The 16,089-nt window shown below is 30.7% G+C and overlaps 1 protein-coding gene across 1 annotated transcript in view; it reads right to left on the minus strand.

The window, feature by feature from the left end:
* LOC107438174 (uncharacterized) overlaps positions 1-16,089 on the minus strand; it is a 62,993-nt gene that overhangs the window by 14,189 nt on the left and 32,715 nt on the right. The window contains exons 12-16 of the mRNA XM_071181635.1: positions 14,747-14,894; positions 10,437-10,651; positions 6,904-7,140; positions 3,872-4,055; positions 105-232 (exon numbers count right to left, since the gene is read on the minus strand). Of these exons, the coding sequence (XP_071037736.1) occupies positions 105-232; positions 3,872-4,055; positions 6,904-7,140; positions 10,437-10,651; positions 14,747-14,894 (912 nt within the window). The remainder of the gene's footprint in view (positions 1-104; positions 233-3,871; positions 4,056-6,903; positions 7,141-10,436; positions 10,652-14,746; positions 14,895-16,089) is intronic.

Genomic DNA, 16,089 nt, shown 5'->3' on the forward strand with positions numbered 1-16,089 from the left:
CGAAATATTCTTACTACCAGTTTTTAATTTTTTCCAGATAAGTTGTTGACTTTCTCAATTTAGATAATATACTAAAGCAAAGAAAATTCTGATGAAATAATTACTTTTATTCCTGATTCTTTCTGATTAGTTTGCAACCCAGTTAACTCTGTTTTTAAAATTCGAGGACCCATTTCTGGCGACTCAGATACCAGAACTGTCCACAGAATGAAAGTCACGACTCCCAGTATACCTAAAATTGAAAACAAAAATCAATAATTAAAAAGAAAACCAGTAAATTCAGGGAAAACAAAATAGTTTTAAAGTAATTTGTAAAGCTGAAGTTAAAATCAGTCCTTAATACATTGGGGAAGAAAATATTTGTTGTACTTATGCCAATACTTGTTCTTACCTAATTCGGGAGTAAATTCTTCAAATTTAAAATTAATTTTGTTTGGAAAATGACAGCTTTTTTTTTACAGATTGATATTTTTAGATTACTCAATTTTTTGTTCAAACGAAGAAGCTTATGAAGAATGTATAGGTTTATACATACCTGCCAACTTTTAACCCCTTCCATTATCATTTTTCCCAGTGGTATTAAAATGGAATTAAAACTTCAATTTTAAGCAAACAAATACGTTGTACAGTAGAGAACCGATTATCCGGAACGATCGGGACTATCGCTATTCCGGATAACTGATTTTTCCGGTTTTCTGAATCGCTACAAAAAACCGTTATTTTAGTGTGAAACCCAACTAAAAAATGAAAAATATTTGGAAATGATCTTAAAAATAAGAAAAAACGATGAGGTAATACACTAATGATTATTTCTGAAATGATGGTAAGGTAAACATCTTTCGAAAAAGAAAGAAAAATCCTAAAATCTTATGAGTAAAAAAAATTTTTTTTTTTTAAATTGCGGGAAAATTTATCGAATTTCGTTCCGGTTTTTTGGTTTTCTGATTTCCGGATAACGGGTTCTGTACTGTATTTGAGAAAACTTAAGTTGACTACCATGATAGTAACGCATATTAATATATGTGCTTAATTTTTGTAAGAATAGTGGAGATCAATATCATTTAAAAATTAAGATTATAAAAGAAAAAATAGTATATAATTACTACCACTTTAAATATGAAAATAAAATCTTAAAAGAAAATCCGGAAGAGTTGGCAGGTATGGTTTATATATGTTACCGTGAATGAGCGAAATCTAGAGAAGTCTACTTTCACCGGTGAATGTCAACAATCGCATAGGATAGATGTGGCACTTGACCTTAAAATGACATTGATGTAGGGCATACCGGGCAAATGTATCCCTGGCAGTGGCACTTAACTAGACCTAGTATATATTTCGGACATTTACCAAAGCGACTATGTGATTGTCAGCATTCACTGGTTGAAGTCAACAACCACCGATTTCGGTCATTCACAGTAACATAAACATACAATATTTACGTGTCTGAAAATAATACTTAAGACAAAAGACTTATGACTTTAATCTATCGCATGATAAACTTTAATATATTATACGATTTTTTCTACCACTCCCTGCCTAGCAGATAAGTAGAGACACTTTACTATACACTTAGATCTTGGTTAAAAATATATTCTAAAATTGTAAAAACACTACAGCTTGAAAGCAGAAAACTGATTGCAGAAAGATTATTGCTTGAAAATGAGTGGTATTTGGAAAAATTTACCTTTAACACAGAAAAACACGACGGTATTTCACAACCATAAATTATTAAACTGCTAAAGATAATATTTTCACTCCTTTTTAGCTAAATTAATATAAAATAATGAAAGAGCAAGCTTAATAAAAATTTTGTGTCAAAGGGTTATAAACCAAGCATCAAGCTGTAAAAAAATATTTTATGAAATTTTTTCTTTTGAAGTCCCGAGCGATTATTTTTTTATTATAATTTTCTCTTCTGAATTTCCCATTTAAATTTTTTTCTATTTTATCTCTGAAAGATCATTTGTTATATTTCAAATTTACAATATTCTTTTTGCTTTATTAAAGTTTTTTTTTAAACATTTAACATACTTTATGGAAAAACACTTGATGTTTCATATGATGCCTTGAATTTTCATTTGATTCCTATTAGAGAATTTCAGAAATAATTTTATTTCTAAATAAGCAACAAAAAACGCTTATAACTAATTAGAATTTTGTCTTAAAAAAATTCCCAACCGTGATAAAACACATTAAAGTCTACTTTATGCACATAGTTTAAAAAAAATAAACTTTCGATTTTTACGCACTTTTATACTGCAACCCTTTGCGACGTACAAAAATTTTGATCAAAATTTTAGCCAGGAAGGAGTATAGAAATGCAGTCCTTGTACAGGGATTCCACGGGCGACTATAAATGTAAGAAGTGGTAGAGACTATCAATTCATATAATCTATTTCATAATGAAAGCAACCACTATGAATAGCATAACAAATTATTCATGTTTTAAGCAATGGCATTCTTTGCATTATCTTTCAGTAGTAAAGTGAAAGAAATATAATAGAAAAATTGCTAATTTTAATTTTTAATAAAAGATTTTTCCTGTTTATTAGTCACCACTTTTAACTTTTTTAGCCACTTGCGGCATCCCAGTTGTATGAACTTTCAGCATTAAGCTATCTTTTCCCCTATATTTCACAAAATATAACATCATTGGTAAAAACACAATGTTTATGATATGGTGAATTTTTTTACATTTTTAGTAGTTATATATTGGTTAAAAATAAGTGGATTCATTGTTAAACCACCGTGTAACAAAGAGGTTAAAAGTGACATATTTTGTGCATTACATTAAAATCAACCTCTTATTGTTTTGTTTTATTTTATAACCGGCCCTGAAGAACCGACCCCATTCTAAATTTTTATCTCCGTAGTTTTGTAATTTTGAACCCAGTCCAGAATGTACGGGAACTTCTGTCTCAAGCACTGAAAGAAAAAAAGCTTTGAGGAGGGCTTTTTGATAGAACTAACTGTGAATCGCGTTACATGGTTGGGAAAACCTCGCATATTTATCTTGTTATGGGTTCTAATCCATGATCCGTCTACCACTGAGAATATTTCACGTCATCACTTTGGGGTCTGGAGAAGAATTCGTATCAACCATGATGATTAACCATCAAGAGCAGTTTTACTCTCATGAACCAACAGGTTCGTGAAGGTTCATGATGGTTTCAACTATATATTTCTCTGATGGTTTAATGGGAATTCTTGTTCCTTTTCAGCAATATACCATCGAAATGTATGTTGGATCCTCATAAATCAGTCCGAATTCCTATATTGGGATGATGGTGGTTCATGATCGTTCCAACATTTGATTTCTAAGATACTATATGATGGAAATTTGTGATGATTCACCATGAACAAACCATCACATTAAGTTGCTATTCTTATGTTGGATCCTCATAAATCAGTCCGAATTCCTACTTTGAGATAATGGTTACTTATGTGGTTTACCATCAAGATTATGTTCGTTCATCAATGGAAGACCATCAAAAATATTCACTTGGGTAAATATCTGGGCTCCTGAACCCTATTCCCATCCATTTTCACCTTGAACTTTGTCGTGTTTCGATGCTGTGCAAATGAAGTAAAGGAATATTCGTGTTGATCATTGAGTTCTGACTGTGCATATATAATAAATATTCAGTAGGGTTATAAGACCAAAATGTTAAAATCTGAGATATAAAACTTCAGATTCGCTTCGGATCTCTATAGAGAAAATAAAATACTTTGGTAGCTACAAATATAATACTATAAATAAATTATTGTAATATTGCTACCGCTTTTTACTAGGAACGTATGAACTCTGTCTGAGCAATTGATGAACGGTAAAACGGTTTAAGTGTTAAGAATAATAAAGCAATGGTCTCACCAAATACATAGAATGCAGATGGCCAACCACCAAGAAATGTGCTATCACACAGCTGTCCTGATACAATAAGAGAGACGACTGTTCCTATAGTGGTGCCTATAGAAATCATGGTTAGAGTACTAGTGCGTTCCATTTCACCTGCCCATCGACCTACTAGGACATTCATAGCTGGATACGTCACACCCTGGATGTAGGGAAAAAAGTTTTGTAGCTCATAAAAAGAGTAAACACACCTAAAATTATGCATGAATAAATTTTTTTTAATAATTATAACGAAAAACATGGAATTTTAAAAAAATGATTAACTAACTGAAAATATAAACACCACTTGAATCGTTTGGAGAAAAATAAAAGGAAAAACTTATCGAAGAAATGTAAAAAAGAGATAGATTTATATTCTTTGGATAGAAATGGTCTTTATTTCTGCTTTTGATAGAAATAAAGATGCACATTTATACGAACGTTAGATGAAAGAAGAAAGTACTTCAATGGTAATTAATGGAAAATGATTGTTCCATTTCTTAACAATTGGCACATTCCGGGAATATTTGGTCCCTATCTTGTTTGACAAACATGTTTAACTCTTTTCTGTGCCGCAAATTTTGACTGTTAATTTTAAGATTGTGGCATTTTAGCAATCGCGACTGTCCAAGTAAACAAGCTCTTACAAAAATTTGAGGTATTTTTGAAGTTTATATGAGGTTGTTCTGAGGTGTCAATGTTGATTTGAGGTTTATTCGTAGTTGATTTCAAAAACTATTCTAAAAGATTAATCTCCCAAATTGTAGATTCAAAGTGTATGAATTTGTTTTATTCACACTTGAGGTTGTTTTGAGGTTGATGGACAGCTACTTTAAAGAAACCACCTTAGGGAGGTAGTTATTGAGGTGTACGGATTATATTTTCTACATATCACGCAAACACGCTTATATGAGGTCATAATAATTTCACCCGATCTGAACTAAAATTATTTGATTTATCTATGCGGTTGAATTTGTGGTTTATTAATGAGGTTATCTTTGATGCAAAACAAAGTCTCATTATCTACCTCAGGTGTATTTTGTTTTTTACATCTGTCAACCTCGAAACAACCTCAGAAATACTTTATTTTTTTTGTAAGGGCATGCACTCGAACTCTGTATTGTTTATTTCTTTTTCTTTTTTTAAATGATCTCTCAAAACTGTGGGCATTTGAAATTCTTGAATTTTTAGGGTTTGAAATAATTTTGGAATTATTATGTTCACAACAACAATCTTGAGGTCTTGACCTGCTCTATTTCGAGTTAGAAAGTATATAGCTGCTTACTAAAGCTTATTCTACAAAGCGATATTTTCTAACGGGTAATTTTGTTTTTAAATGAAGAAATAAATTATGTAATTTCTGATCTCAAATCTGCAGTATTTCATTAGATATTAGTGATATTAAGTAATTTTTGCGAGTTTGACGTGAAATTTTGTTTTAGTTATTAAGAGATTTAGTGTTAAAAAAAGTGACATGGTTGCTAGGGTTAGAAAGAGCTCGCTTTTTTGGCGGTTATAATTTAGTCTCTTTTTACTTGTTAATTACTCGTTCATTATTTTTTCACTTGTTATACTGTGTGTTCTTGGTGCAAGCTATGTACCATCATACGGTAGAGTTAACCTTATGTTCAAGATACAAGATTAAGTTCATTTTACAGCTTTCATTTAATAAATTATGTAATTTCTGATATCAAATCTGTAGTATTTCATAAGATATTAGTGATATTAAGTAATTCTGGTGATTTTGAAGTGAAATTTTGTTTTAGTTATTTATTGATTTATTGTTAAAAAAAGGTAACATGGTTGCTCGGTTTAGAAAGATCTCGCGTTTTTGGTGGTTCTGATTTGGACTCTTTTTACTTGTGTATTACTGTTTGTTCTTGGTGCAAGTCGTGTACCATCATACGTTAGTGTTAACCTTTTGTTCAAGATGCAAGATTAAGTTCATTTTACAACTTATCATTTAAGTTTAAATTTCGAATTTGGTATATTCTTAACAAGGTAAGAAGTGTTTTACAACGATTCTTTTTTCAAGCTGTAATTCCTGAAATAACAAGTCTTCAAATGACGATCTCTTAACGATTCGTCTTTTAAACACAAATAATAAATCAGGTGACAAATATACGTACGTATACAAGAAATACTACTCAAGAGAGTTTCAAAACACAATGATCACCTTGTGAGCCAAATGGTTTCAAAACACACCAAAAACAGTAACCCGAAAGCATTTAACCTACCTTTACATTTACAGTTTGTAAAGAGAGATTTTGAGAAACATTTTTATTTGTATATAAATAGAATTAACATATTCTTTTTATATACAAATAATATTTATATGCAATTCTATTTATATACAATTCCAAAACAAAGCAAACAAACCTTAAGAAGTAAGCAAAGAATTTTTTTAAGGAATACCAATATTAAATTGCAAGAAATATTTATAAATTTTTGGAGCACATCTTGTTTTTAAATTTCAAAATGAAATTTACGATACGTGCAAGCTGAACAAAAATTTCTAATAAAAACCTTGCAATTTAGATCCATTGCGTGAGAATCTTTGTCCGTCATGTTTCGTAGTTCTAGAACTCCATTCCGTATTGTCAGTTCCCTAAATGCCTTTGCCCTCTTGCTGCAATCTTCTAAACTTAGAACATTGCTTCTAAGAGTAAAAATGTTAGATGAAATAGTTCCTATTTCATTTTTAAATAAAGAAGGCAGATTCTCATTCGAAAAAACTGACATTTCCAGTTTGAAAAAGAAAAGCTTTGGAACGGAGATCTCTCTATGTTTAAAATATCAAGCATAGCAGAATGAAATATAGCCATTCAAGACTTAGCCGAGAAATCCAATCAGCGCTCTCCAAATCTCTTTTTAGAAACTGTAGGTGTAAAATTAGGTTGCATGCAACCCGGAAGTATAGGCAGTCAAGAGCTTTCAGCGCTTCCTATTGCAGATAACAACATTCATGTGTAGAAATGTATTTTTCTTTAGAAAATAATAGTTTATTATACCTCGCCAAGGCCTTCGATAGTCCTGGCCGCAACCAAAGCCCAGACGCTCCAATTAGCAGCTAATGGTGTGAGTAAGGTGAATATGGCTGTGACGAGTATTCCCATTCCATATAGTGCTTTGGCGCTGTATTTTTCTGCCATGATGCCACCAGGAATTTGAGTCAGGAAATAACCATAGTAAAATGATCCTAAAACTAGATGCTGCGTTTGAGAGTCCCAGTCGAAACCTCCCCTTGACTGAAAAAAAATCAAAAATCATTTTTGCTATAAAGGATAGTTATAATGAAAGTTATTCTATTGCGTTGTTTCTAATGGAAATTGCGAATATCAACAAGCTTGTTTGGTTTAACCATGTAAATTTAAGGAAGAAGGTGCGTTTCTTGTTTTTTAGTGGCACAAAGAATACGACTTCAGCTGATCGTAATTTTGATCTGATCCAGAGAACGATCTGTCTGGTATAATTTGTTATGGGGACATGGAGAACTTTGCGACACGACAGATTTAACATGCATCAGCTAACATTTATTTACTACACGGGGAGACTTCAGCAGGCGGGGATCTAACTGACGAGCTCACTTTCACATGGGCCCAATGCCCATCCGACCAGGCTATTCCTGCCTGTTATTCAATTCAAACCATGAAAGTGCTCGTTCTGGATAGGTTGTGTTGACGGATTGGTAAATACGTTATATGAACAGTGGGAAAAGCAGATCAAATTCCAACCAATAAATGAAAGTTTTCAAGCACGAAAAAGGAACTTAATACTAGTGGTAAAATAACAATACCCACTGCCGAAATTTTTTCCTGACCCTTGCTATTATCTACAGAACTGGAAAAGATTCTGAAAAAATTCGAAAAGACTGGAAGAGACGAATAGTTTATTACCACTTCAATATTTGGTTGATTTGAAGTCAAAATGCGGGACTTTTTTCAAAAAAAAAAAATTAAACTGAAATGAATCAAGTTAGTATAGCGGTCCAAGTCATAATCCTTTATCAATATTAGGTGATCATTGTGATCTAAATTTAAAACAGAACTGATACTGCAAATTAATTACGTCTAGGGTGGTGAAAGCGAATTGAGATGTAAAAGAAGAAAAGCAAATAATGAAATAATTTCATTTATAGCTAGTTTTTAGGAGGAGTGAAATAATTAGTTTTTTTTTTAAAACTATGTAACATTATATACTTTTTCTACGATAGGAGATCTCGCCACATGGGCACAGAACGCCATTAACCAACTCATCGGATCTAGATTGACCTATGATGAGAGGTCATTAACATATAAAACTTTAATCCACCGACAATTTTCTACGTAAAAAGCCGTATTTATCTTGCTGTCTTCTCCGCATAGCAAAACTGTTTTTTCATGTCATTAGATAGGGAACTAGTGTATAGGGGACAAACATTCTAGAAATTTCTTCCATTGATAAACCACCAGTGGGTTAAACTGTAGGTAAAAGGGGTAGGGGAAATATCTCCACTGTTAAATAATGTATACAGTGAATAACCGAATTAAAGATAATGTCGACTTTCGCCGGTGAATGTCAACAATCATATACTAGCTTTGGTGAATGTCTTAAATATTTGTAATATCCGATTGGATTTTAATTTATTCGTTGATATTATAATATTTATTCGATATTTTAATATCTGCTGAGGATAGATTAGGAGAAACATCAGTTTTCGAAGTACCGGTAAAATGCATGCTGGACAGTGGCACTTGACCTTAAAAAGCATTGATATAGGGCTTACCGGGCAAATGTATACCAGGCAGTGGCACTGTAGTAACAAAGCAGTTTAACGTATATGGGTGATTCTCACGAAACATGACAATTCACTGTCCCTTGCTCCAAGATCTAATACCATAATACTAAAAGAACTTTTTAAAAAAAAAAATTAATAAATAGCATTGCTGTTAGCATTTTAAAATGACTTTGCACTAGCATTTACTGTTTTGAATACTTAAAATATTTCATTGAATATCAAAATATCATTTTCCTGGCATGTCCCAAACAATATATCCCATAATAACTAGCTTCAAACTTCCCATGCATTTCTCAAAATCTAATTTTTTTTATCTCAACCTATGTAAGCATTACTAGAATATACGCAGAGGGTATTATTTACTAAAACTTTGTTTAAAAAAATTTTTTCTGTTAATAATTTGCTAGTCCCATGAAAATCTGTCATTTTCCTGGCTACTTTTATTTAGTGATTTATAACCAAAATAGATAGCGCCAGCAATCTATATCTTATGCTAATAGATTTATTAGAAACCCTTCTATCTGAACATGTCTTGTTGAATGAATAAAGAACCAATTTTCTGTCTCAAAATCTATTTCAAAAATTTTTTCAAGGAGAGTAGGTTTTTATGTTGTCATTTTCCTGGCTTCCTGAAATCATTAATAACATAAACTACATAGATTTATCTGAGTTATTTTAAGAAATCCTGTTGTTTTCTGCAGAATATAAACGTCTTTGGCCAAAGTATTAAATTAAAGCTATAAAATGGCAAATTTGTCATTATCCTGGCAGTCATTTTCCTGGCTTATGAATGCCAGGACATTGAAGTGTTACCAGAAATTCTTTTTAACTGCTAATACTGTAAAAAGGAAAAGCAAATATTAACCTAATACCAAGTTTATGTATGATTGTAATATGCTTGGATGTAATCAAAGTATTTTATTTATTTAATGATTGATTATTATACACAATTTTATTGTGTACATATCAGCAACAAAATTTTTTTTGTTTCTTTCTACAGTGGATAAAAAGAATTAATTTAAGCAATTTATGGTCCATCTAACATAAAGGCTTAGGCTGAGTTACTTACTATTAATTTAGAATGACTGTTTTTTAAACTTCAAAGGTAACATGTCATTTTCCTGGCAGTCAAGATTTGGTGAATTTCCATTTTATTTCTTTTCTCGAGCACATGTCAATAAACTACACTGCTGTCTGTAAGATATTAATAAGTGTAGCCAAAGAAGTATACAAAAAAAATGTACATTATTTCGAAGATTGTAAATTTGAAGACATTTTTTGGTTTGAATTGTCATGTTTCGTGAGAATCACCCATATATTGTAATTGCAAATGAAAATATTGGTAATTACAAAAATTTTAATTTTTTTTCCGTTTTTGCTCTTTTCCGTCTTGATATATATATAAGCTAAGATAACCAACACATATGAGAATATGAGAAAACGCTTAAAAGCTACCATAATGTTGCTTAAATCAAAATGTTTTTAAATCATTGTATACAATTATTTCATGACGTATGGGTTAGAGGTCTCTGAGCGGCCTAGGCACCCAATTTTTGCTAAATAAAGAAAGAGAGCCTGACAACGCTTAGAATATTCAAGAACTAACGGTACCTGTAAGAAGTTTTAGTTTATGTTCCGATGGGGGAGATATTTCTATTCGATTTAAACAACTAGTTCGTTAGTTCAAAATGATTAATGAACTTTTTCCCCTTTATTTACTGAGAATTATCCAGAAATCTGAAGCATGAAAAGATAATATTAACTCACCGCAGGTGAAATGAAATGAACTGTGCTATTGTGAGATTTAATGTCTTTAATAAGATCTAAGCACGCTACAGAGCTTTGAGCAGATGCGATGTCATCAGAGACTAAAGGATCCTTCACCATGGCAACCAAAGCGACACTTAAATTCACCCTCATGGCATACAGGTTGAAGAAGCCCAAGAAACCCATCACTATGAACACATATCGTCGAAGGGTTCCTGAAATAACGATAATATATCATAATTATATCAATTCACTTCAATTATTAACACGTTGAACGCCACGCTAATTACACGTGGCTTGCCCATCTGGCAAAACGATAAATATGTACAAACTAAATTGCAATTATTAGACATAAATTGTTAGTTTGTAAAGGGTTTTATTTAACATTGTTAATAAAAAAGGTTGAATTATATAAACTTACGAATTTTTTAGAAATAGTGGTGAACAAAAATTTACTAACTTGAATTTATTAAACCAAGAATCACAATTAGGTGACCCCCATGGCATTCAACATGTTAAAATGTTATTAGGACAGATAGTTACAACTTCAGGGGTGCTAACATTGTTGTCGAAGCATTGAAGAACGGAACCAACTATTGTAGCATTTTATAACACGTTAATTATTTATCTAACTTCAGAAAAAATGAGCTCTATGTTTTAATTTCACGGTCATACTAACGAGAAAAACAGAGCCTCTTGTTAGCTACTGGTAATAATGTCATGTTATCAAGATTATTTCGAAACAAGATCAAAGAAGATTGAACAAGTCAGAGTTTGTAAAGTACGTCAGTGCTTACTGGGTTTTCAAGTCGTTAGCAAAAAATGTGTATTGTTTTACTGCCGAAAAAGAAAAGATTATTTCGAAAGTATGAAACAATGCTTTTTTGCAAATAATATGCTATTTTTATAACTGTTGTGAGTTTGCAACTGTTACTCATGGTCAAGTTAAGCCTATCAAAAGACTACGCTTATTTTAAAAATGATGCAAAACGTCAATCTGGAGAAAAGCCACAGGTTTGTAAAAATGAAAAGCCTTTGTGGTCTAATTTTTTAATATTTAAAAACTTACTCCACGGCTGCAATACCTGGGGTTATAAAAATTTGTAAAAACTGTGATTTTGATAATTTTCACCTACGTGGAAAATACCCCCTAATTGACGATTTTTGAAAATGCTTAATAACTTTGGAAAAATTTAAGTTATTTATCTGTTCTAAAGCCCAGATAATTTTGGACTGCAAGGTTATATATATATATATATAGTTTAAAATCATCGCATTTCTTCAAGAGTAAGCACTTAAAATGTGGCTTTTTTTTTTATCTTCTTTGGCAACAGAGCTTCGAAAAACAGCGTTAAGTATATTCAACGGGAATATTTATAACAGTAGAAAGTCGCCAAGTTTAGTGATAAAAAACATTATTTGACAAAGGCATTAGAGAATGATGTAAACAGGCTATCGTAGTCTTGGTAATGCTTAATGTTTCCCTCTAGCATAGATCGAGACTGAAAATATTTGATTTATGTTTAGTGCGAGTTCATCTTGTGCAAGGCTTCTGTTGTCCAGCAAAAACATTCACGTTAACCGAATCATTAGCATACCTGCCAACTTTCAATCCTTTCAAGCACGATATTGACCAGTGGTAGTCAAATGAATTATAAATTGCATTTATAGGTAGAAAAGCACTTTGTATATTGAACATGATTATAGTCTTCAACATACTAACTAACTAATCAACTTTTTTCAGAGTACCTATCCATGTATGGATATCTGCTCTTTCATCTAAATTGGATAATATGTGGTGGAAGGGAAGGGAGGTGCTGCGTTAACATTAAGTTAAATCTCAGAATGAACAATAGTTGCTAAAATCAAGTCTGAGTCATACATAAAAATAAGTCGCAAGTTGATACATAATAAAAGGAACAAATTGAAGATAAAGATAAAGAAAGAATATTTACACTATTTACAAATTAGTCTTCAACATCAGTGTTACATATTGATATATATGTTTATTTTTTTTAAAAGTAGTGGTGGATTAAAAAAGATTATAAATTAAGATTACAAATGCAAGGATTATATAGAAAGCATAAAATTTACTACCACTTCAATTATAGAAATAAAAATTTCCTCCGAATGCGTAAAAGTTGGCAGACATGCATTAGGAATTTCCTCGATTTAGTCATAACTTTTCAACGCCACTTTCACATTTTAAATAAATCTGGGGCAATTTTCAATGGAAAATTTGATAAAGTAAGCTAACAATTTTCACTCCGTTTTACTAAAGTTATAAATTTTATCAATCGCGACAACAAGCTTATTCGGTATACAATTGTTATCACACTGGAATTAAAAACTCAAGCCAACGAATGTTAGCTTTTTTTTAAAGACGAGATTCACCCGAGCCACCAATTACTTAATCCAAAAGAAATTATTGAATTATTATGTACGATTAAATATAAAAAGTGGTAAATTAGTTTTTTCATTTTAGCAAATTTCAAAGTTCATGAAAAATAGTGTTGGAAACCACAGATATTTAAGGGAACTTCCAAGATATTTAACGGATAAAATAATTATTAACCCGTTTTATCCCGAATTTATATTCTGAAATGATACAAAAAGTGGTTTTATGAAAAAAGTGGTATAATATATTATCGAAATTAATTGGTTTTTCTACTGTTAGGGCATTCAAAAAGTTATTGATAGATCAAAAAGTACTTACTCCTTACATACCTGCCAACTTTTTATCCCTTCCATTATCATTTTTCCCAGTGGTATTAAAATGGAATTAAAACTTCAATTTTAAGCAAACAAATACATTGTATTTGAGAAAACTTAAGATGACAACCATGATAGTAACGCATATTAATATATGTGCTTAATTTTTGTAATAAATAATGGTGATCAAAATCATTTAAAAATTAAGTTTATAAAAGAAAAAATAGTATATATTTACTACCACTTTAAATATGAAAATAAAATCTTCCGGAAGAGTTGGTAGGTATGTCCTTATAATTCTAGATCTAATCAGAAATAACTAAATCATTGTGGTATCTGAGAATCTTTTAATGTACCCAGATAAATGAATGTCTTTGAAAATAGGAACTGTCCTATATATATGACGCTGGGCGTTAACCGGGTAAAACATTTTTTGAATAAGCTAAGTAACATTTCAGTATCATACATTTAAACTCTTCCGGATTTTCCGGAAAATTTTATTTTCATATTTAAAGTGGTAGTAAATATATACTATTTTTTCTTTTATAAACTTAATTTTTAAATGATTTTGATCACCACTATTCTTACAAAAATAAAGCCCATATATTAATTTGCGTTACTATCATGGTTGTCAACCTAGTTTTCTCAAATACAACGTATTTGTTTGCTTAAAATCGAAGTTTTAATTCCATTTTAATAACACTGGGAAAAATGATAATGGAGGGGATTAAAAGTTGGCAGGTACGTAGTATTTTTAATTCACCATTACTTTGTTCAAAATCAAACTATTTAGTAATAATTAAAGTAAAAGCAAGAAAGTCTGTCAAATTAGAAACGACTACATTTAAGTAACCGTTTTTTATTTAATTACGTCCTGATCCTGATTTTGCACGAATGCTTTTCTGAATCACCCGTCCACAAGGGGTTAATGGTTGTTTCTTTACCTGGCTTAGAAAAAGACAAACAAGAATGGAAAAATTAAAATTTCGGTTAAGATTCTTAACATTTTTGATCAGTCCTTTTAAGTTTTTTTAACTAAGAAAATTAGATATATTGCATTTAATTATTTTCACAACAAATATAAATGTTGTGTTAAGTGTTGTTTTAGTAATCTATCTATACTGATCTATGATTTTTTTAACGTTTTATCTATTTTTTACCTCTTACTTTGTTTTCTTTGTATTTTTCTTAATGTATTAACTTAATTTATTAATGCATTAACTTAATTGTATTTTTCTTAAGCTATTATTAACTTTACCATGCATAGTTGGTAAGCACTCATTGTTGTAGAATTGGCGAAAAAGCAAATGATTTCGTGATTTCGATACTGCGACCATCAAAAAAATTTTTTTTTTCATTTGTGAGGTATGGATAATGATTAGAGTTTCCTGATTAGGTGTAATACCGTGACTCCTAGCTCCACAAAATTTATATATATATGTATATATATATATTTTAAGCACAAGCGCCGGTACCATATATAGTATAATTAAACATAAAAGTATGCAATAAATATATGCTGAGTAATTATTAATATATGAAAATTTTTCATACATTTTTTCTATTTTAGATATTAATATATATTTAAAGTCACTTACTTGAGCGATTTGATGAATTTGGCAATGACTCATCCTTTATCGCAAGGTCCAATTTTGAGTCATTAAGAACATTTTCACAAATGTTATATCTATTCGTTCTTGGTGAAGGTGGCATAATATCAGCCGCTGTGTCAGTCATAATAATTGACTGATATGATTTTTATGAAACTGAATCAAATAGTTTTTGGAAATCTTCAATTCACAACCGCAATCTTCAATTCTTTTGTATAAATTTTACTAGCTTTGGTGAGCATTTTGACGAAACATTTTAAAGTGAACGATATCTTAAAAAGAGCACGACGATTATCACATTTTCAACACAACGCAAAAAACCGGAGCTGAATATTTCGTCATTTGTTTTAAAATACGTTTTTGAGGATCTTATCTTTTTGTTTTCGCCATAATGACGAAACATAAAAAAATCAATGTGGAATGCAGAGAAAAGCTATCGAACGAAATTATGAAGCGTGAAGCGCAATTAAAGTATAAAAATAGTTCATCGGTAGTTGTTTTTAATAAAATAGTTCCACACCAGCTTTAAATTCCAACAAACACATTATATTTAAACATCCGCAGACGATTTCTTATACCTGAACGATTCGAGTAACTTTAACGACTCTGTTTAAACCGCTTGCATTTATTATTATTGCTGTTTTGATTTCGCAATTGTTTTCGATTTACGTCATTATTTGCAGCTTTCGTTGGAGGTTTTAAAAAAAATGAGACTCAGGCACGAGTCTTTATAAAACGAAAGCTCTTATAATTGTGATTGTCACTTTTTCATTTCCTTTGCCCACTTAGTTGTTCCAACGAATTCATTTGAGTTCATGAACTCTAATATTAATTTCGTTTCACTCAATCTACTCTTATTAAAGTTTCTAAGAAGTCTCAGAAGTTAGAAAGAAATTGTGAAACGTTTTAACTTATAATTCAGACATAGCTTATGTTACTCGAGTCCTTATCTTTCAGTCTGCACTGTCTTAGAGTTTTATCTTGTTATATTGAATGGTATGTAGTATACGATCTCGTAAATAATGTAAGAAAAGAGAAGGAAAAGATTCATATCTTTTAAGTTTGCGCATAATAAATTTCACTACCTGCCTTGCAATGAGATATAAATTTATTATAAATTAAATTACTCCTATTGTTCAAATTATGAACTTTGTAATATAAAATTAAAAAAAATATTCTTGTGATACCTGAAAATATATTAAATCGCTGTTGCTATGATCATAATATTTTTTTAAATGGGAATGTTATTTATATTTACCATACAAGTTTTTAAGATGCTAAATTTCGCATCTCCACATCATTGAAGAAAATTTTATTCTCATATATATATA

This window comes from Parasteatoda tepidariorum, chromosome 6 (genome assembly GCF_043381705.1).
Source record: "Parasteatoda tepidariorum isolate YZ-2023 chromosome 6, CAS_Ptep_4.0, whole genome shotgun sequence".
Classification (NCBI taxonomy): Eukaryota; Metazoa; Arthropoda; class Arachnida; order Araneae; family Theridiidae; genus Parasteatoda; species Parasteatoda tepidariorum.